The sequence below is a fragment of the Tinamus guttatus genome, unplaced genomic scaffold, assembly GCF_059628265.1.
Source record: "Tinamus guttatus ecotype Peru unplaced genomic scaffold, ASM5962826v1 Tinamus_guttatus_pri_ptg000451l, whole genome shotgun sequence".
Classification (NCBI taxonomy): domain Eukaryota; kingdom Metazoa; phylum Chordata; class Aves; order Tinamiformes; family Tinamidae; genus Tinamus; species Tinamus guttatus.
In genome coordinates, this window is record NW_028288985.1 from 2,413,996 (window position 1) to 2,438,060 (window position 24,065).

Sequence of the window (24,065 nt, forward strand, 5' to 3'; positions counted from 1 at the left end):
TTCAGACAGTGTTTGAATTTTCTTTTCCGCTTTCCATTCCACTAGATATGGTCTTCCCATTTGTAGTTTTTAAAGTTCAGCATTTTTTGTCTTTCTAAGTTAATGAGCCTGTTTTTTTCCAGTTATAATCTGCAGGACATTTTTATTATTCTTACTCGCCTACAGCTATTAAGAATTAGTTCAAAGAAGTTCAACTTCAGGAACCCAACTCCATTTTTTTTTTTTTTGCTTTCTGTATGTGGTAATTTCATCTTCCTACTTCATAAACATTTTTCTTTCCTTGCTGCTAACAGGAATGTCGCAGATAACATGCTCTGTGTCAAACGGCAGGAATAGCTCAGCTGCATGCGAAAGCTTCTCCATAAAAACTTGACTTTTCTATGGAGAGGAATTCTTTTTAAGCTGCAGTTTGTGAATGTCTTTGAATTCTTCTGTGATATCAGCCAATCTAATGAATCTCTGCAAACCTAAAACAAATGGCATAATGACACTTCAGTAGATGTTTGGTTGCAGAATTCATCTTTTTGAAAGTACCCAAAGTATTTCAAATAACCTTGGCAGATTTTTTCAGATATTTTTAATACATGCTGCATTTTATTATTTTAGTGGCAATCGCCTGGTAAACTACAGTTCAGCTTAAATGAATAAAAATAAAAGGTTTTAGAGTAGCACTGCAGAAGAAAAAACACCTCTATTACATGTTGAAAAACAAAACCCCAACCAGGTGCAAGTCCTCAGCAGCTGCCTGTCAAAGCGAATGAGCGAGGAGAATATCATCATCTCCCACCCAGCGCCGAAGTTCACCGCTGTTGACTCAAGCTGTGAAAGCAAATACCAGTTTAGCATAGAAGTAGATTTTCATGTTGTCTTTACAGAAGTATCTTAGGTGAATGTCCCCAAAATTGGTTGAATCCCACCAACGAGCCAAAGCAGCACCTAGAAAACGGCCATTCGAGAGGCGTGTGGCAGAGGGGGCCGCTTGCCCGCGCGGTGGCCGGCGGGCTCCGCAGAGCGAGGACGGGAGCAGCGCGGCCGTGGCGGCCTCCATCACGTGCAGCGCTCCGGACCTGCTGCCGGGCGCGTGGCTGCTTCCCCTCAGCACGGGGGTTTTGTTGCTGTTGTTTGTTTTTTTCTTCATGCCATAGGCCTTTTTTCTTTTCTTTTTTTTTTTTTTAACCTTAGTTGAGCAACACACGTATATGTGTGTCTCCCTTCTCCCCATGGAAGCAGGTTGCTGTAGGGAGCTCGAGCATACAGAAGAAGCTGTGCTAAATCCAGGCCTTCGTGGGCCGTGGGCTGCTGCAGGGCTGCTCTATAACAGGCATTGGACCAGAGCCACCTTTCAGGCAAGCTTGGTCATGGTTAAACGGTGGCAGTTACTTTCATCTAACAAAGTCTGGTTGTGGCACTAGTACCTCTCAGAACCTGGTTGAGCTTGGTCTCGTCGCAGCTCGTGGTGGTTTAGACGTGCAGAGGGCTCCGATGTGTGTGATGAAGACACAGGGTGTGTGAGGGGCGGCTGGCAGCCCTGCAGCTTCTATTCGCTAGGCAAGTAAGGCAAGCAAATATAGTGCCTGTGAAAAAAACTGAACCCCTAGGTGAGAGCAGAGATACACAAAGCTTACTAAGTTGTTTGAGGAATGACCCTGAAAGCCCAGGCTGAAGTTTCTGAAGGAGCAATGCTACCTACATACAGGTTTGGGTTTGGTGTTGCCTACACCTGTTGGAGAAAGACCTGCTTGTAGGGTGTAGAAAATGGCTAAGCCTTCCTTGCCTGCAGCAGCGGCCTTCTCATTGCATTGGAGTAACCGGAATCGAAGTCTGAGTGAAGCAGCTTCAGGCCTCCTGTGCCTACAGTTCTGAAGCAGATCTGAGCCCTCAACCTTGACATCACGGGGTGCGTAGGAGGCTGATACACCCGGGCTGCAGCTGGTACTCGCCTGCTCTCAGTGCTAACACCACGCTCGGTAACTGAATGTCTAACACAATGATATAGGAAAACAACTTTATGTTCGAAGCAACAAATGTCAACAATGCAAATGTCTCTGGACTCATATAATTCACAGGAGAAGGTAATAGTTGCTAGGCAACTCAGGCCTTTTCTCTTTTTATGCCAATTTAATTCCTTCTTGGCTTTATGCTCCATGCCTATAGCGACTTATTTGGTTCTGTTTGCAGTGACAATTTAGGGGTCTGTACCCTGGATCCTAATGTGCACAGCATGTACAAATTGTCACACATGGGGAAAAAAAATTGGATTTGGAACCTGTGAAACTGAACTAAAAATCTGGGCTTGTTAATCCACCACAGTGCAGTTTTTGACCTTTTGCTCTAACTCTGTTAGCTCCCTCCCCTCTCCTTGACCTCCTATCCACCTCTTTGATGGTATTTCATGGATTAATTACACTGCTCACAGAGGCCTGCGCTTCTGGGGAGCCAGTCCACCTCTAAGCTCTCTGTATTTGTTTTACTGTTGTGGCACACAGAATGTCCTTCACCAGAACCTGAACTCTTATTTCATATGTATTATTTAGTTCCAAGTACTAGGGCAGAGCAGGCTGAGAGGTAAGCAATTGCAAAAGGACTTATATCAATGAATAGTATTAACAATGTACAATGCCCAGCTGAATTAGAGAAAACTTATTTAAGGGAAATATTTGTCTCTCTCCCGCAAAGACACTGTGACAGCGCGTGCTTTCCAGATGCTGGGATTCCTCTTCGATAACACCTCATTGGAGAAATCCCTTCCCACAGTCACAAATTACATGCTTTTCCCAAGGTGGCAATAGGTTTAAGGAAGGAGTTACTCTTTGGAGTCCCCAAAGAATTTTCCTCAACAGCATTCCCTTTGGATTCATTGTTTCCAGAGAATCCCTTATAAAAGTCCCTTTGCTTACCAAGATTGTATAGTAAGAGTACTGTTACTACTGAACAAAATGAAAAAAAAAAAAAAACACAATTTACTGGAGTGAAGAAAAGAGATAAAAGCCTATTACAGAATTAGATACTTACTTAAAATATAGCTTTCACTAACTGTTTCTGTCATGGTTTTGATTTTGCTATTTTATATAGATTACAAGTAGTATATTAGTAATACATGCTATAATACAATGTGTCGCAAAGATAGTTGAAGAAATATTAGTGATTGCATAAATTTATATGATTCTATTATGCAATTGCTTTTCTGTTAAATTCTAAAGTGTTCTTGCTCTTTCTTGGGTAAGCAGCCCTGTTCTCTTGCTCTTTCTCCCCAGCATTCCCTATAACGTGCTCCTTCAGTCTTGTCTCTGGCCTATTCTGGTTTTCTCGCCCTTTCCCAAGTAATTCCTGAGGAAATCCCGCTCAACTATCCCAACTAGAGAATCTAGTTGTGCACATCAGCATATAGTCTGCACATACAAATACCGACCTTCACATCCACTCTGCTTTCTTAATGTGCTCCTATCAGTTACACTACAGTTCAGCAAAGCTTCCAAGCAGGACCGAAAGCTATTCCTAATAGTGACCCTTTTGCGTATTTAATTACTTTGTGTTTTTAAAGAATATTTAACAGAAACACTTTACAATTTACACTGTAGGAGCTTTTGTGGTAAATGGGATGCCCTATAGACTATAAACCAGCAAGGGGAATTCATTTCTTTTGTCCCAAGTGGCCGTAGTGCTCACTTGAGGAAGTTGGCTGCTGTAATTCAGACTTTCTCCTCGTGCTGTGGCAAGGCATGAGCTCAGCTGGCTCCACATCTCCCAAATGTGGCAGGGTGCATCTTCCTTTGTGACCAGGGGGAGGCTGTGCCTCGGAGCAGGCTTGTACAAGGATGGCCAGACAGGGTCATTCAGCTCCTTCATTCTTCAATCAGTGCTTATATGTGAGCACTGCTTGTCTTAGGAGTTAATTTAATTGCAGCCACTGCTGCATTTTTGGTGACTTGAGTTTGGGTGTTAAAATTGCAAAAACAAAAACAAGGCATTCCTGTAACATTATCAAAGCAGGACAGTATCTTTTAGCTACCATGTCAGATATGATGGAGCCTGAGCATGTGGATTTTGTGTACTGCAGTCTGCCTGTCAAGAGCTGGAGAGCCAAGGGAAATGAAAATGCAGCATGACACGCGCATTAGCACTCAGTCCAGTGCAGCAGTGTTCAGGTGAAGAGGGGCAAGATGTGCTTAACAAGAGAAAAAAAAAAGGAAAAAAAATGGCAGTTCTCCTCTTTGCACTTGTCATCAGGTTGCCACCATGCCATTTATGTACGAGATAAATTAGTAATCAGGAAAAGAAGCAGCAATCTCTTTAGCACCTTCGCACTCCCTGTTGTAATCTGTGATCTGCTGACAAACCTCTCAGGCGACTACAACAACATTTCTATTTATGGTTGTGTTCAGGGCTGAATTGCTAATTGTTGCTGCTTTACTGAGACTGACAAGGAAATGTGACAGCTAAAGATGATATAATTTATGAGAAGAGAAGGCTATAAAAGCAATTATGAAGGAACACACTTTTTACTAATGTTATATTTGTAATTTAATATATTCATACTCTGTTATTAAAACATGACGTTCTGTATGCTGATCTGCATAAAAGCCATTCAGTTCAGGCTCCAGTTCAAAACCAGGCAGCTATCCAAGAACACGCACACAAACTTAGCATGCAATAAAGTGAGGGATCTTTTTCTAATACAACTGCAGGGATTTATATACCAGATACATCGCCAATATGCCATGGTAGTGAGCACAACAGGACATACTGAAAACCGTCATGTAACAATCTATTCAAGTACAAAAGTTTAAAATTGTGTTATTCTTTGTAGGTTTCATTCCATGCGTAAGTATTTAGGCCTCCTTCTTTCAACTCTTGCTCATATATGTGCCCCAATTAGAGGCACCAGCGCTCTGACTTTCAGATATGGAGCTGTGGGAGGAGCCCTGTATCCATTTGCCTTTCAGATGAGCAAGAACCAGAATTTAATAGCCACAGTTTTGTCTGGCATGAATCTGATACAGGCTTTCAAGCAAAAATTAGTAAAGCAAAGGAGAGGAGGTGAGAATGATGTGCTGTGTTGAATGCAAAGGCGAGTAAGAGCAGGAGTTCCAGGTTGGTAGCCATTATGGTGTCAATTCTTGCTCAGACGGTCATGTGTCATACATTTGATAGCTTGAGATGCCTGTAGGCTGTAATAAAATTTGTCTTTTATACTGTAAAGCTTTCTCTTTAAGCTTGGAAGAGGTTACAAATGTGCATAAAATTGAAGTGAAAGTGATTAAATCTCACTCTGAGTAAGTATTGACAGATCTGCCATGCTTTTGGATAGTGCAGGAGCTTCTTCTCTGTGGCCCATGCTCAAGATAATGAAAACCAGTCAAGTGATGAAACTTCTATATCCAAAGAGGATTTTTGCCTCTGCGTATTTGTTTTTAATATGTTATTAGAAAAGGAGATGCAGTTATTTCAAATCCTGTTAACCTGCTTCTGCCAGGGGATAGTTGTAGAATATCACTGCCCTCTGCAGGTTGTCACACAAATTATCTGATGTCGGAAAAGAAATGGTTTAAATTAATTGTTGTGCATAAAAGAAACACGGTTTATTTTCAATGCTAAGTTCATTTGTGTAACTTACAATTTGCATGAGCAAATCTTTGCTGATAGGTTCCTCCAATGTTGGCTGTGGGCAGGTATCTTGAAACTGATGTTTTTAATCTTCCAAGTGATGAGGGTGGGTATCCCTCCTGGGAAAATGGGAAAAGGCACAGTGTAGAACTGTGGACCTGTTGCTTGTCAGTATGTTGCACACAGTCAAATTTTTAACGTTAGCACATTGCTACGAAGCTCCTGGGTTTTGTGGTGACTGCGATGCTGCCTTTACACTTCTGGCAGCCCAGCTGCCAGGACATCCAGTGCTAGTCCTATTGCAGCTTCTTCTAGAATTCATTCTTGTTTCTTGAAACTTTGTTTTTATTTTCAAACTGAGACTAAATGTAATGCTCACAAAACTGGAAGACTAATAGCAGTGTCCCCAAGCACAGTACAGCTTTGCTAGTGGCACCTTCCCTCTATCTAGTATTGTGCTTATAGTAGCAAAATATTATGGCATGTTTGTAATTCTGTGTATTCCTGGCACAGATCCTCCTAACCATAACATGGACAAAAAGATTTTTGTTCAAGTAGAACAAAGCTAAGGCAAAACTATAATGGAATTGAAGAATTCTGTGCTATGCTGAGCCTGATCAGTGTATAAATGGAGTTATGTGATGTGGTTATCTGTGACATCGTTTCAAGTGCAGTGGTCCTGTCTGGCTGTGAAATTGTGTTCTTCGGGCACTTCTCATTCTAAATTCTGCTAGTAACATTATTGCTATTCAGGGCTGGTTAGTGGTAAAAAGCACACTGTAACCTCTTCTTAAATAGATTCTTTATCCTTTTTTTTTTTTTAAAAAACAAGCTACAAATTGATAATGTTTACTTCAATAATATATTTTTTGTGAATATCCAGGACACTTCCTTCCTATGTGATATTCTCTATTTAAGAATAACTAGCAGCCTATATTTATGATGTGGTCTGTTTGCTTATTCCTTTGCAAGGACCTCAAAACACAGGGCTGGTTAACAGAAATAGGTATGTTTGATATGTGTAGTTGGATTTTTCAGGTGTAGCCCGGCCTTTCAGAAAGGGCAGAGCCAAGGCACAGCTGGCCCTGCAGCAGGGCCTGACTCACGGGCCAGCTGGAGTTGAAGTTACCCCTCTGCTTCTGCAGCTGCAGCCTGTAGCTGCTTTGGATGGGCCCTTGCTACACACGTCCTGTCCGTCCCTGCTCACGCAGGCAGTACTTCAATCATTACATTGCATCATGCTGTTTGGGGCAGCAATGTATAGAGACAAAGTGGGTCAAATGATGGCAACACAGCTTCTGCCATACTAGATTTCCTAGCTTATAAGGATTTACTTTTGTTTAATAACATCTTTTCTATTTATACAGAAGGATAAAAATTGACACAATTATACAGGTATTATTTAGCATATATATATATATATATATATATATATATTGTTTGCACAAAGAACAATATTTGCTGCTGGAAAGTCATCATCTTTTAACACTGACTGCAGCATAATTATGAGATCTGTATCTGTTTTCCACTGAAAGAACAGGGAAATGCTCATCCATCATGGATTAAAGCATGGTAAATGTTGGTTATGTTGAGGGTTCATTAGCAATTTCCATTTTCATGTAAATTAATTTGAGAAAAATCTAGTCAGTACCTGCCTCGTGGCACTAATTGCCCAATAATGACGAGCTGAGACTCAACATTGATTCATTATGTAGTAGTGGCTCTCCCTGTAGAAGCCTTGAAAGTCTGAAGTCCTCCTAAAAGGTAAAGTTCTGCAAGGCCCCAAGATACTAGCGTTGATGCAAGGGTACAGCTGTGAAATGCACCACTTAGATAATAAGAGACATGACCTCTTCTGGCCTAACAGTCTTTAGAACCTAGGGAAGAGCCTCCTCCCCCTCCTAAAATAACCATGAAGCCTTTTATTGATCCTTGTATCTGAATTATGGATGATGCTTTCGTCAACTGCATTACTGTGCTAAAATAGAGAGTACCAAAGATAACTTTATTGCCTATGACTCAAATGTTTGGATTCCATCTCTTCACAGAGAGGTTACAGAAGCACAAGCTATCAAAACTTTTCCTTAGTTGAATTCGCTGGGCATGGGTGTTTCATTGTATTACTGCAAAAATGAAAAATAGCATCCTGTGGTTGAATTGTGAGAAATCTCATCAAAGCAAAATCTCAGGTTTGCTGAAGGGTAGAGTGAAACCACTGTAAGTAAATCTGGTGTGAATTGACACTATATGGATCAACAAAATCTCTTCTGTATGAGCTCTCTGCTGCTCTTTATATTACAACATCGTACATATAGTTACTTTGTAACCTGTTTCATAACTATACATTTTTTTTCCAATTACATTTTAAACTCTCTTTAGCATTTAAGAGCATACCGTAGTCTACTGAATACTTGCAGTAAAGCCTTGAAGGATAATGAGGCTCCTTGTAAGGATAATTTTATCCTCCTATGTGTTGAACACCTTCATGTCTCAGAGAAGTTAACAGCAATTGAAGAATATCTGCATTTTGTAGAATTTGACCTTGATTGAACAGGCAGCTCTGATGCTTGTATAGAACATGGTAAAGCAGGGAGCAGGGTTGCAGAGTAGTGTGAAGTCATCAAGTTACACAGGAGGTTCTTTTATGAAAACCATGAAAATACCCAGGAGTAAAATTCTCAGTAAAAAAGATAATGAACACTGGGAAAAACATTTATATTTGATTGCATTCTTATAGATTATACCCTCAAAAATACTCTGTGCTTTCTGTGGAAAGCCTTTTTTAAACAAGCATTTTTGAAAAAAAAAAAAAAAAAAGTGCCATATGAACTTAATAGTAGCTGCTAGTTAATAGTACTTTCTGACTGACCGAAGGAAAAATATACACCAAGTTCGGGGAGGAAAGTTAGGTGAGCTAGGTGTCTGCAAGAGAAGAGATTCTGAGGTTCAGGTCACAATGACTCTTTTTTGAACTTAGAATAGCTAAACAAAAAGAAAGAGTAATCCCAGAAAATCAGCCTTATGCCTTTCTCTTATTTTCCAAATGTAAATTTTATTGGGGGATGCTTTAAGGCATCCCTTTCATTTACAGATTCAGTTCTTCTGTGCATGGTTGGTTATGCTTCACATTCGTGTGTTTTGTTGAATCCAAGTTACTCAAAAAAGGCCAAATTGAAAGAGTTAATAATAATGGCAGTGCTTGGCAATTTTGACCTTTTGGGTATAAACATTAGCTTAAACTTATCTTGTGATAACTGATTAATTATTGGATTTTTATTAGACTCTATGTTCCTACTTCCAGAATTCACACATATGTGCTGCTTTTTGTTACTGATGCTTAATAGGCAATATGTTACCAGTTGAGATGTCCTGGAACTGTCAAGTGTTGCCACAGTACTGCACGGTGTTTTGCTTTGTATCTGGCTCCAAGTATTTACAGTTTCTGCTGATGGAAGTGTGTAGTATCATTCATATAGTAGTTAGTGACTGGCATTATTTATTTATATTTGTAATCATAAAATACAAATTCACGATCATAATTAGGAAGGCTGTTGCCTTGATTGCCAGATTAAAACATTCTTGGCAGTCATAAAACTTGAATAAGAATCATTTTTTTTTTAATTCCTGAGAAAACCAAATTTACCCATGAGATTTAAGATGTTGGAGAGAATATCACTACTTGAAAAAGAGTCCTAATAGAATCTAGTCACAGTGTCCTAGCAGTGAAGACATACAGTCTGCAGACTATGAAAAATCAATCTATGGCAATTTTGTTCATAGACCAGCTAGACCTGGAGCCATCGTTTCAGCTGATCTAATAGTCTGCCTAGGTTAGTAAGCACATGCTTAAAATAGCAGCGCAAAGGAGTTACCAGGTGGCCACTTAGGTTGAGGTGGCTTTCCACATCCAGCATTAGCAGCAAGCCTTTTCACAGAGGGTTTCGAATGAGTAGTTTCATGACTGTTTCCTTGTTTTCTTTCAGGCCCTGCTGCAAAAAAGAAGTACGTCAGTTATAACAACCTGGTTATCTAGTCCGCTCCGTCAGTGAAGCTGTGGAGGGATGAAGCCTTTCATCCGTTCAGTCACCCTGGCACACGTCTCCTCCTGCCTGCACGGAACCTGCAGCAGGAGGGGAAGCCAGGCAGGCAGTGTGGAGACCCGCCGTGATAGAGGATCCAAGTGTTCTGAACAGCTGCTATATGAAATATCCTTCATTATTCTTGGCTTAATAAGTCACTGGCACTGCCATTAGGCTGTGACCTTGGACCTTCTCTACGTATGGGAGTTGAAATACCTGAGTACCAGCTCCTTATGGGTGAACTGTATTTAGCAACAGTGACTTTAAAGGGGCTAATTCTGTCTTTATATGTACTTCCAGACTGCAAGTTTTTGAACTTTCTGTACAGTTTGTGAGGATTTTTGCATATTGCCATCCATGTTGTTTCGAGTTCACTGTTTGTTTTCTGAATGCACAGTTTCATTGAGGCCCTATTCTCTCAGACTTAGCACATCAAAAAAAACCTAAGGATTTAAAAGACCTATGTACATGACTCGTATGACTACTATTGTATCACTGCAATCCATACACACTTTTTTTAACGTAAACAAAAGAATCTAAAGACCAAAAACTGTGCTGGCGATGTTAGCCCCCTCCCCCCAGCCTTTCACCACTCTGGTGGGCTGCAGAGGAAGCAGAAGGGAGTTTTGCTGAGTTTAGTAGAGGTCTTGATATTTGGAATGCATGCCAGTAATGTATTTTATGGTACATGTTAATAATTTATGTTTGATATTTGTATTTGTGTTCTATTTTGTTATTTTATTTAAGGTATATGACTATTTTGCAATAATTTCAATAATTCTTATGGTATTTGGAAGAAGGAATATGGCTTTTACATGTCTTGAGGTTTTTCTCTGTTGATGCCCCAACATGACTGACCAGTGTGATAAGGACTTAAAAAAGCATGTATGTTTTATACTGTTTGTAATAAGTAATTTCGTTAATCTTGCTGCTTATGTGCCAATTTAGTGAAAACACCCTTTGCCGCTAACTCCTCCCTTCCCTTCCATTCTCTCAATCCTGTGATATTATCCAAGAATGTATCAATAAAAGATTTTGGTTAACTTTTTTTTATTTACTCCAATAAATATATTTTTTTAGTTGTTCCCTTTCCCCTCCCCCCTTGTGGCTAAATTTATTTCATTATGTTGTCAGATGTGGAACTTTAAAAAACTAAATGACAGAGAGATACTTCAAGCTGTGCACAAAGACTGGGCACAGAAAATGATTTGAGGGGAGCTGGCTTATCAGAAGGACCCGAAGCCATGGTGTCTACAAATAAACCTTCTGCAGTGTGTATCAGGCTGGACCTCAGGGCCCAAGTGTCCACTGCACAAGTGTTAAGTTACACGTGCGCATTCCTGCCAGCTCTCTTCTGCCAGGGCGGTTTAAGGGATTTTAGAGCAATCCAGATCTGGGGCTGAGCTTGACTGTGTAAAGTCTGGGACACAAGTTGAACCTGCAAACCATGGAAAATGGGAGAGAGAAAGCTGAAATGTGAAAGAGAATAATCTGCCCCCTTCCCCAGCACAGCCCAACAAGCAGCCGACCCTGCGTGTGCTCCTCCATTACCCGAGCCGTGTCTGCTGCGTGCTGATGGCCATGTCACAACTCGAGTCAAAACCCTTTGAGCAATGACTGCTCTATATTTGAATATATCCTTTCTTAGCAAGCACTATTAAATACTTCTTTTTATTTCAGGTTGATCAATTGCTATGCAATTTGCCTAATTTCTTGCTTGCCATGAAGTTATTTTGGTCAGTTACAGTTGAGTAAATGAAAACAGTTGGAAACAGCTGATCACATTTCAGCAATAATTGCCAAACCCTTTTCAGTGTGTATGTGTGTCTTGATCACCACAGCCTCCAGCCCTCTATCACAGAAACAGCGAAAACAGGCAGCAATTACCCGTGCCCTTGAATCAATCGGTGACCTGTGCTGGCTATAAGCACACTTTTGCCTTCAGCAAAGAGACAGCTTTATAAAGTAAACCCTACTGAGATAACACACAATGAAGGTTTTGTCAGCACAGACGCTACGAAAGTGGTTCTGGCAACTCTAATAGTGAAGAAAATGCTTCCATCATCTCGGCGACGTTTTGTTGTTGTTATCACAGAGCTGCACAGATTACACTTATTATTGACCCTTTCAAGAATCAAGACTACATGTTAAACCAAAGTGAACTTCATTCCCAGTGAGAAATTCCAATAAATTTGATAACTGCTATAAGCTACCTGCGGGGGGGGCAGGGAAGAAACAAAAGCCCTCTTAAATCCTGGTCTCAGGAATAAAAGCTAACGTACAGCTCTGGTGTCCATGATCTGCAAAGCTGTCTTGAACTGTACAGTCTTCCCTACATCCCAGCAACACACAATTAAATAAAAAATAATCAGAATAGGAAGTGAGCTGGGAAAACAAAAAAAACACACAAAAAAAGAGGATTTATGCAAGAGGCAAGAGGAAACGCATTTAAATTGCAGCACAGCACCCAGGACAAGGTGTCACACCTGCACGCTGCCTTTGCCATTGGAACAGCATTTGGGGGGGGGGGGGGGGTTTCAATGTGGCAATTACTTTTAAAAGTATTTAGCCTCCCATTTTCACTAGACAACTTGATTATTATACTGATGAAGTTAATCAGCATCAAAGAAAATGTGACAGCTGCAACATGAGCAACAGAGCATAGTGATGAAGACCTCTGTAGTAGACCTTGATTGACTCTCTACCTATGCCACCACATAGGCTGTATAGATATGAGGGGTTTTTTTCATTGTTTTTGTAAGGTTTGTTATGTATAAGAATAAAATATTGGGAACAGAAGATGAATTTCTACCCAGATAAAGGCTTTGTTAGCAAGAAATGAACATTGGCCTTGCAATAAGGCAAGAACTTTTCTTCTTTCACTGTGAATAGACACAAGGACAGACAAGACCCCTTTTTTTTGTCTAAATATTGATGCCATCAAACAGTGATATTTCACTCAAAATTTGCCAAATACTTTTCAGGCTCCTGCCCCAGCATGTGGGGACAGTCCAGGTCCAAAGGCAAATGAATAGGCTACAGCAGCCAGCAGGCCATGACTGGATTCTTGCCAAAAAAATACATCTCGTGCTCCACCTGGCAGGCAGCCAAGCCATGGCGGGGTTCAGCCCTTTGACCCAGCCCAGCAGCTACAATGGAGTCTTCCCTCTACCCTCTTCCCGCCTTAGTTCACCTTTATATATATATAAAAACATTTAGGTGGAGCTTGAGTGACTCTAGGCATGCCTACTTTTGTTATTCATTGGTTTAAAAGTTTCTCAAGTCAATTGAAAAATCCGGAGAGCAGCTCAGTGGGGGGGGTGTTGCACCTTGGAGGCAGGTAGCTTTTGGCCTGGAGGTGTGTGTTGCTGTTATCTCTAACCATTCTAATTACATGATTAGAATGAGCCAACGTCCAAGCAAAGTCCACTCAAGGGGACTGATCTGCCACCATGGTTTGCCCAGCAGCAGACAGCTTGTCATACATACCATGTGGCTTATCAGTCAGCTGTGGGGCGCCTTTGGGCTGCCACCTCCGTAGGGAGCAGAGTTCAGCCACGGTGTTTTCACGCAGCTCCACTCTTTGTTTGCCCTCATCAGTGTGTGCAAGGAGGGCAGATTGTGTTGGTGAGGGAAAGCGTGGAGGAGAGGATTCCATCTGGAACTGTCTCTCACCCCCCAAACAAGCCTCTGTAATGCCATAACTTCTGTTAGGCCCTGGTTTTTCCTCTGATTTCCTCTTTCTTGAGCAGTTTTCCCACAGACACCATCAAAATCAAGGTCATATTTTTGCAGAGACTGCCCAAAATTGTCTAAGAACCTTTTTCATGGAGCATTAATAAGCACAAACAGCAAGCGCTTGTACCTAAGGTAGCAGGTGGAGGAAGCAGAGAGGTAACAAAAAGCTACGACTGGAACACAGGCTGACGAACTGCCTTTGTGGTGAACAGCTCAGCTGAGAGTGTCATGTAGCCTGCAAGGCTATGTTTGAGGAGCAGTGTTTTTCTTTGGAAGCCATTTGAAAGAAAGTGGGCACCTATAAATGGAAGTTTAGTGCAGTTAAGGGTAAGCTCTAGCAAACTTGAAAGGTATATTGACCAATAACACAGTATAGCTTGCACTCGTTCAACCTCAGAGATGCCAGTGCTGTGACAATGATATGGAGTAAAATATAAAGACTTACTGATATTAGTAGAGTTTATCAAGTTATTTCTGGATGTCATATGTCTAGGAAAAAAAAAAAAAAGGCTAGATCTAATATTAGCCAGGCTAGATCTAATACTAGCCTTATTAGCTTTTTTTTTTTTTTTTCCTGCATCTTGGTTGCAATTCTCAATACTGTAGGCTTTGCTGTTTATACAGAGAACAGCTTATTTCCTCATCTTTGTTCAATATCCCATTCACTAATCAGAGCTGCCACTGAGGAAACCATAGGAAACAAACTGACATAGGCTTAGACGATGCAACCTTGGCAAGGTGACAAAAAGCAGAATTCTGATTCATTCCTATCACTTCAGAACGTGTTATTTTCTATTATACCTGTCTACAACTCCAAACCCCATGCTATGGCACACTTGGACAGACTCAGCATAGTTAACTATATACATGATATCTTGTTTACAAAATACGTTAAATATAAATTTATTATGCCTGCTGTTCTGTGTGGTAACAATAAAACTATCATCAGCACAAGGATTGCCAGCCCCAGCTTGTAAGGACTGTTTATTCAAATGCAGAGCACTGAACTGTGCAGATAGATGGGTGCTGCAGATAGAAGACAAAAGATGACATTGATCACAAGAGAAGCACTGTGTAGAAACATTGGCCAAATTAATTTATTGCACGTCCTTAACTCTTCACCCACGAAATTATCCTTTAAACTGTCCAAGAAGCAAACGAAGGTATTCTCAACATTGCAACAGCTGCTTGCTCATTATAACTCTACGACAATGCTGTTACACCCTACACAATAGTAACACTGCGTACAGACATGCAGAAACCAGTCTGCTTCCAGAGAACCCTGCCTATGTTGCTGCAAACCACTATGCAATCATGATAAAATTAATATTAGCCATTCATCTGCAGTTTACAGTCCCTCGTCTGCCATTCTTTAAATATATGACTGCAGATCAGTAATAAGATACACCACTTTTAGCACCAGCTTCTTACTAAATCTCATACATTTGAGTTGCATTTGAATCAGTGGTACCCAAAACCCAGTTTATAAAAGCAGCAGGAATGAGACTTCAGTGCTCAGCCAGCTCTTCTCACCTTATTTCTAGAGATACAGCAGTAAATGCAAAACAGTTGGCAATACTACCTACAATTTAGCCAATTAAAAGAGATGATGCTTCAATAAAGACAGAATAAAACTACTACTAAAATACAAGGTCAGCCTACCACATTAATACTGTGACAATCCCTGTAATTCTTCTGCTGTGACTGAAACAAGTGTATTGAGAAGATCAATACCTTGAAGTGAGATCACTCCAGCTTGGAAATGCTGCTGTCTGCTTGTCACATGCTGTTAGAGAGCAATGAATTACACTGCATGGGTGCCTCTACTGCACCAGTGGTACCTCTTTAGCTATGTGATCTGCGTGGCAGCCTCAGGCATTTACAACATATAGGTTGAATTCAGGCACAATAAGGAAGCATAATCAACATCTGTTATTTGTTGGGAAGCATCAGACCTTTAGCTTCTTGCAAGTCTGACTGGATGGATGCTGAGCTCACAGCTAACACCTTCCCTCTCAGCTGGGCTCATTTATTTCCCAAAGGACTCATGCAGAAAATTAACAGTTACAACAGTAGCAGGTTAGCAAGAGCTAGTTTGGGGGCAGTGAGATATTTCCCAATTAGGAACAGCTTTGCAAAAGAGCCTAACAGCTTTCCGAGCTTACAAGTAGACGAAATAAGGACAAGCCTAAACAATGAATTGGCTTCATAATAGCAAGCACTGTGTTTATACTTAGAAAATACTATTGAGCTGCATCTGCTTAAAACAATATTGAGTGGTCAGGTGCATTCCAGTTTTAAGGTGTGTCAGTATAATCAGCCTTAAATCAAAGCAAATGGGAATAACAGAATATGTTAAAGTTATTAAAGACCTCTAGCACACACACAGGCCAGTCCTTATTTAGCTGTGGTGATGAAATATGGCAGCTTTAAATAAAATGTGGCAAAGTTGGATAGTCTTCTTGTCCCATATCCTCAAAAAAAAAAAAACATGTATTTTTTCCATGAGTGTCAAGATGTGGGTTTCATAACAAGAGCACTGACCTACTATTTGGCACGAATTTAATCCAATAGTGATGTATTTGATTCTAGACTCTAGTCCGCTGCTTAAAGCAGGCTTTTAAGTATTGTGTGACGGGAAGGCAAAAAGACTGTGGGGTGGGCCATTAGCATTAGGTTTTTAATAATGGTATATATGTAGTATGGCCTTTAAAACTTTAATTATAGTTGCAGCTCTGGCACAGTAACTATAGAGATAATGATGTAATCCCTTCCTACCAAAATGATGTATTATTATTATCGGTATTTTTCTTAACTGAAATATTTAAAATACTTGGAACAAAATTGCTTTGCAGCACAATATATGGCACGAAAGTTGTTTCAGTTTGTAACCTGCTGGTACAGTATGTCCTACATTTTAACAGATTTCTGGAAAGCTCATTAGAGGTATCTTTAATTTTTAATAACTCCCTGGAAAGTTGAAATGGAAAGAAAGGTAGGTCAGATTTTTGGGCCTCTCATTTTTGACAGAACTCTTTGAACTCTGCAGCTGAGATGATTATGTATATACTCCGGGTGACTTAGATTCTTATCTAATGAGGTTTCAAAAGCAGCAAGTCTAATTCCAAAAGGAGTAACTGCTTATTTTAACATTTTCCTCAATTATAGTAATCTGTAATATCTGTATCTTCCTTCTAATATTAGGATGATTAATAAAACACATTAGCTCTCTGAAAGCCAAGTTCCTATATGATGACAATCCTTCCTTCTGCAGATGATTTGTGTCCACTCCAGACTAGATGGGTCAGTTTACTCCTGAACACAGATAAGAGCGACTATTGCAAGCGCTTTCAGTAGCACCTTGGACGTGACATTTCTAGGAGCTGCTGTGCCCTTCCAGAATAACCATAAAACATTCAAAATGCCTTCCTTTCATAATTGATCTGTCTCCCAGTTTTCGTTGTGTCTCTGGCATGCTCCTTGCACTACGAATGCTTACAAAGACCTTCTTCAACAATGCTCAATGCTGCCAGAAAGACACTACAAGGAGCAGCAGGCATCTTTCCATAGACTGTGAGACCTAAGAAGAGAGGGTTTCAATCCCAGTACATCATTTGTTTTAACTGTGATATTCTCAAGGTTGGATTTACAGACAGTTTTGTGGAGAATGGCATGCTATGACATCTCCCATTAAGCAAGATACATCCCAAACTTCCTTTATGTTACCCTGAAGACCAACCTTCTAAATGGTCATCACAGTTTTTCCTGACAACTTTCTAGTTCATTTATGTGGAAATTAGCTCTTTAGAAGAAAATATTGGAATCATAAACAAGTCCACTCCACTCTGCTTTCCACATGTTTCAGTTCTGATCTGAAGCCTTGCACTAATTTTTTTAACATTCATTCTTCTAGCAATTTTTCATTCACTAATAACATTCCAATCAAATGTTAGAAGATGATTTTTTTAATGCATTAAAAGAATTAGTTATAAGTGAAGTCCAATTTCACTATGCAAATACATATTTGTAAGGAATAGATTTACTAACAGAGCGTGTTTTTCCTATGTTGTCATCACTCCGTAAAGTGCAATCCTCTCGCAGATGTGGGAAGATGCATACTGGCATCTTAGAAAGCAACTTTACAACACAAAGCGAAAGAAAAAGCTTATCCACGACGATGACAGGTGCCCAGGACAAGCTGGTTGACAAAGAGCTGCAAGCAGCTCTCTAGATGCTAACATATATGTAGAGTAAATGCATGATGGAGGACTGGCTTGAGGAATTTGATGATCTGGGACATGTGAATAGGAACTAGAGACAAAAATTCAGAGCTGTTCCCAAACGGCCACTTCCAACTTAAAATGCACCTTTGGATCTTTTGAAAGTCATCAACCTGAGGAGTACCTGCTGGAGCCTGTGCTGGCCTTCCTAGCACTGCAGGATTATTCTACCACCATGGCAGGACCCTCTTTCACACAAAAGTAGCAACTTCCACTACAGAAACCTTCAACTGATAAATGGGAACTATATTGGCACATTTTGTTTAATATATTGAAAGAAATCTGTAGAAGAACCCCATATCACTAGAGGTGATATATGAGTAACAGTGGATAATATTATGCAATTATAGAGATTATCCCACTCTTGGGACAAAACATAATAATAATAAAACAAAAATCAAGCACTCTTTAATCTCAGTGGGATAGAATAAACTCAATGATAACTCTATTGTGTTCAAAATAATTACTCGCTCTAATTAAGAGATGAAGGTGTCAGCTCAGAATCTAGTCTTGTCATTTCAGATGCCACATCAGTCTATTCCACTGAGAAAATAACAATGAGAATGCTTTCTCAGTCCCCGCCAGTCAATTTGCACTATAATACCACTTTGACCCAGCAGATTAGTTTTCTTTTATGCACTCTGGTGAACCAAGGGCATCAAATATATTCAACAAGTGGAAACATGTTCACAAGGTTAAAATATCTTTAACTATATTGTGCACCTTAGTGCACTATGTGACCACAGAGCACATGTTTTACATTGCAAAGTAATATTCAAGAGCCAGACAAAATATTGGTATGTATTTCAACACATTAAAAATATGCGAAGATACAAAACACAGGGCTATAAATCTCAAGACATATTCCTCTATACTTCTGGGCATTTAAATGCTTTTGAATATCCCTCAAAATAAATGATACTAAAAAATGAGGACTTTTTCATTGACCTTGACCCACGTTGTTTCCCATGCTAAAAATAAAGCTGAATTATAAAGCTAACTAAATAAAGCTCAATAGAGTTTGTGGAAACAGCTTGACACTGAATGGTAGGATATGTCACCATAATTCATATTACGTGTTATTCATACAACATGCCTGGGCCCTGTATGCTAATGTTTAGCTGAGAATATGCTGGAAGAACACAGTACTGCGACAGTTGTGATTGAACATGTTTCAACATTTGGCAGCTGCTTTCATCTCAAATCACGCACACAGTTCCCATTGACAATGATGATAGTGATCCTGCAGGCATATGAGTAGGGAATTACAGTAAAAAGTTCCTGGATCAGCTCAGAAAGCCACTGTAGTCTTCCCTATTCAAAACACTTCTGAAGGCCACATATGCAGAGCTGCTTGATCAATATGCCATTTCCTAGAACAAAACTGCAACTGTGAATTGGTCATAAGTATTTATGTATACATAGAAAAACAATATAGCAGTAACAATGTAACGGCAATGTATATAGTAAGTGTTATGCACATCACTGTGAGCATATACCCGTCGTTTCTTCTCCAGGCCTTCCACTACCTTTCTCTGCAAGCCTATATTCTAATACAAGGCAATCAGCTTACCCTACAGTAGGCACAGCTCTTTGCAAGAGAACTTACACCATTTCTTGGCCTTTGGGTATTACTGCAGAATAATCAACTAGAATTTATAACAATCTTGAGAGTTATGACATGCATTACTCATTTGCTGAAGTCCCTACATACTTTAAACAGTGGGTTACATGAGAGAAATGAAATAAAATCCTATTACCAGGTAAAGCATCCTGGGGGAAGGCAATGGTATCACATCAAGGAAACAGATGTCTTTAAGCTCCTATATCCTACAAAGCCAGGCAGACATAATTAAATGAACAGCTCTAAATCACAAACAGAGTGCATAAATCCTGTAAAAGATTGTCTCTCAAACTCATAATGTCTGGACTAATGGAAAGACTGAAAATACGTTGCATTCCTGGGGTTTGAGGACTAGGATTCAGGAGCAGCCACCCCTAAAACATCAACCACAGAGAACCAAGATATGGTGACAGTGGAAATCTTGTGACTTGTTGGATTTTTACAGTGAAGACAGTACCTTAGAAGAAGTTATGGAGTCTGGCGATGCTCACAATGTCAGTAGGGTAAGGCCATAAGAAACCTTACCTGACCTAGCACAGCCAGCGCCAAAGCTGGTGGCTCTGCTCTGAGCAGAGGCTTGGACCAGATCACTTCCACCTTTCCACTTTGTTATTCCATGATTCTAAATAAAAAACATCCTACAAAAAAATAAGCAGGAAATGAAGGGGTCTGGGCTACTAAGGTTCTTGCACACTGGTGCTTCAAAACGTGCTGATTCCTAAACTTTGTGCAAGATTGGAAACAAGAGCCCACAGCAAGCAGAACTGAGCCAGGCAGATCAAGATCATGAAGTCACGCGTTTCAGTAAAATATCTGCTTGGAAATACAAATAGAATAATGAAGTACTTTACATGTTCTTTTAGGGAAAATGTATTTCTTCATTATGTACATATTCAAAGTTGACATTAGAATTTTAGACAGAAGTAAAGAAATACATTCTTATTCACATCAGTTATATCTCACTTATCAACAGTACTTCAAAATTCAGCAATATTTCAATTTTTATCACCTCAGAGAAAGAAGTAAAATTGAACTTTTTTCTTATTATGTCAGAATTTGTGCATTTCCAAATTTTATATTTATTCTATGACTATAAGATGACAAACATCATATTGCAATTCTAAAATACTGCAGCTACAACTAGCTTGTCCTCAGACTCCAATAAACAAACATAAAAATAGTGTTTGGGTTCTCTTTTTGGTAATATAAACTATTTCCAGGGTGGTTGTTTGAATTCAAGTAGAACAGAATTTCTGAAGAACAGCGTCTCACAAGACCAAATTTAAATACAGCATAAATTGGTAGAAATCCAATAAAGTGCCTTCTTCCTGCAAAATGATCAATCATGTAATAAAAGCTCAAGCACACAAACAAACTTTGTACCATAAAACAAAATAAAACATTTTTTTTTCACTGAATAACCAAGCCTGGAAGGCACAGAAGTATGTCAGTAAGAAAACAGGTCATGGGCTAAAGAAAATCTTTGCAAATGTCACTGAGTTTGCTTAAATGATGAATCACATTTTGAAAGTACCATTTCCCCCCCTCCTAGAAAAAGCGATAGCAATGTTGGTATCCCACCGTACGGCCTGATGAGACAAGAGCTTATCTATATTGTTTCTGGGAAAGAGTTATTCTGATTTTTAGTTCATTCACCTGTGATGATAACACATGACTGAAAGCTTGGTATGGCAGGCACCATTGTTATCATAGTATCATAGCCTGATTTTGAGTTTGGAATTACATAACATCCTTGCTCACAAACTAAAAAAATGAAAAAAAAAAAAGCTTTAAAAATGAATTTATGAATGGTCTTTATTAGATCTGAGAATAAACTTGCAATAATAAAAACAAAGCTATATAAACCAAGGGATGCCCTTATTGCTGAGGTTTAGCTACATTTATGCTGAACTCGGGTTTTCATGGATTAGGAGAAATCCCTTTACACTAATTAAATGTCACAGATAAATGGCTTCAGTTTTTAAACAATTTATCTTACATTTCCATTCAGTTTCATGCCAGGTGATTTTTGACTGATCAGAACTTGAACAACTTTAAACTGCCCTATTGGAGCAGGAGGACTAGACATCCTTTCTGAACAGCAAGGTCCTTGACTTCGTTCCTACAGCCACATGCACGTTTCTTACCAACAGCTGCTGTTGCATCCTATAAAGAATGGCCAGCGAACTATCATCCATGGCAATAGAGCTACATTAGGCTACTTGTAAATCTACAATCCATAAACTCTTTATTTACCAAGAACTCTTCTCTTTATTTACTTCTAGTAATTACTGAAAAAGGAATGGATTTAGAATTTGTTCAATGAGCTAACCAATTGGAAGGCAGCCTTAAATTCTGCACGGCATTTAGCTGTCCCTTGTGGTAACACATGATTAAGTCTTATGCTGCAAGACTAATCCATGTCTCTGAGTATATCAGAATTTTACAATCACCTTCAGTTGCTTTATGTTTTTTTGCTTTTGAAGTCCATTTTCATGTTGTGACTTTGCACGCAAGAGAATAACTTTAAATAACTAAGAGAGTTCAGTCCATTTAATGTCAAATTTTAGTTTTGCTTAAACACAGAGACCAATTTTTCAACTGCTGCTTGAGCCAGCAAAGATTTTGGCATCTAGGCTTTTCAAGTAATCCAGAAATTTTTTAGGGGGGGCAACTTATCTTCCATAACCTCTACATGGATGTTTTTTATTCATTACTCGTTAATGAATAGTGGAGCCTGTTGCAAAAGGAAGAGGAAGGTTACTTTGCTGAAAGAAAACCAAAGTTTTTTCCAGACCATTGGCAACCCTGGGGAAAAAACTGCAGCTCAGGTCCTCAGAAGATAGAGCGCATGTACTAGAGAGAAGGGTAAAAGCGATACACACAGTGGAGAGGCACATGAATCAGGAATGGTGCACCAAGCTGTGGCACGGCAAAGCTGGAGACGATTAGTGGCATAACGGGAAGGGGAGGGAGTCAGATCACTGGGAGTAATAAATAAAGAGTAAAATACAGAGTCCCTTCTCCCTGTACCTCACTAAAATAGTTGAATGTAGCTACATGAATTTCCAATGAAACATATTCTGTCCTGACTGCAGACAGATGTTACTAAGTCAAGGGAAGCTGTCAGTTTGACATGATGTTGTCCAATTCATGGAAATATTTTAGAAATCCAAAAAATTTACAAACATCTTAAATAGCTTTCTTAGGAATAGCCATAACAAATGTCACTATGATGTCTAAATAATCTCCAAATACATTAGATTTATACTGCAAATCTCAACTGGACTCTAGCAACTGAGTCATTTTCTGCTCGCTCTCTGTCTCCATAATCCCATTCCTTATTTAAGAGCCTTTCCTTGAAGTTATATTCATTCTTATTTATGACCTTATAGCATTCTTTAAAATTAGTCCAACTCTGGTTTAGGTAAGTATCTTTATAAAATATGTTGCACCACTGAGCATTTTCTCTGAAACTGCCTACAATGCCTTATCACAGGCACAGGAGGTAGAATTACAGAGCAGTTAAGAGGGGGCAGCTCTACACAGATGGAGTAGCTGGTGTACCAAGTCTTGACATGTTTTATGAGTTAATTAGGTGTTATTTAGTGTACTGCACAGCAGCACTAAATCTTCACATCCTTTTTAGTGCTGTATGTAACACTTCAACTCCTTTGTAACTGTATAAACCCATGTTAATCCTTTTATATTTATTTGTTAATGCACAGGAGAGGTGCGAAACACATTCTTTCACAAAGGACACATATCTTAACTGTCCTGGAGCCAAGAGCAACCTAATCTTAGTTATGAAGTTCTGGTTTATCAAGGGACCTTTTCCCAATCAAGTATAAATAAGACAACAGGAAATAAGGGGAAAATAAAGACCATACACCCTCCAAATCAATTGAGTGTTCTCTCTTCAATGGGATGGCTGTTTGACTTATCAGTCAGATTAACAGCTTTCCACTGATCATGCAGACTCCCTGGTCACCCAAAGACAAATAGAAGCTATAGGACAGGCAGGCTAATTGCTGAAGCATTCTCTTCATTTTCCTCATCTGAAAATACCAAAATCCTTTCTTCCTACAGTAATATAATATGTTGCAGTAAAATTGATACTTTAAAATGTTGATGAATTAGTATATGGCAATCAACCACTAATGAAATATATCATAGTTTTGTTTCAAATTGTCTCACCATCGAACATCGAACAGTACAGCTACAAAAGATACATACAGCTCATTAAAATACATTTTTAATAGATGATACAAATCAAGAAAACTCTTGATGAATCACAGGAAATGTTCTCAAATGTTATCAAGCATAATCCATAAATATTACAAAACATCTCTAGCACTTTACTATGCTGTTTGATGTTTCAAGTTTAAAATGTTCCCTAAATCAGGCAATATTGGATAGATGGACTATCAGATGGATAGAAAAGTCCATCAAGAACATTATCAGCATCCATGTCATGAATGGCAGGCATTAATACAGTGCTCAAGGGAATTTTCCATCCATCTGTTCTAAATAAAAATACATACTGATGTTCTCAATCTAGCCTTTTAACTCAACTGCTCAACAGTGTAACTGGCAAGCTGATCTTGAAAAAGTCGGTGTTACAGATTGCAAGAAACTCAAGACATTGCTTAGTTTTGTTCTAATTGACTTTCTGTATAAAAGTCATTTTATTTTAACATTAGGAGTTATTACTCTCGAATAGTCTTAATGGTCAAACAA

The 24,065-nt window shown here is 39.3% G+C and overlaps 1 protein-coding gene across 2 annotated transcripts in view; it reads left to right on the forward strand.

Moving 5' to 3' along the window:
- GRM7 (glutamate metabotropic receptor 7) overlaps positions 1-9,698 on the forward strand; it is a 283,339-nt gene extending 273,641 nt beyond the window's left edge. For both annotated transcript variants that reach the window (XM_088532059.1, XM_088532060.1), the window contains one exon: positions 9,588-9,698. Coding sequence is in view for 1 of the 2 variants with exons in the window: in XM_088532060.1 (XP_088388186.1) it covers positions 9,588-9,637 (50 nt within the window). In the remaining variant the exon portion in view is untranslated. The remainder of the gene's footprint in view (positions 1-9,587) is intronic.
- Positions 9,699-24,065: the final 14,367 nt, after the last annotated feature.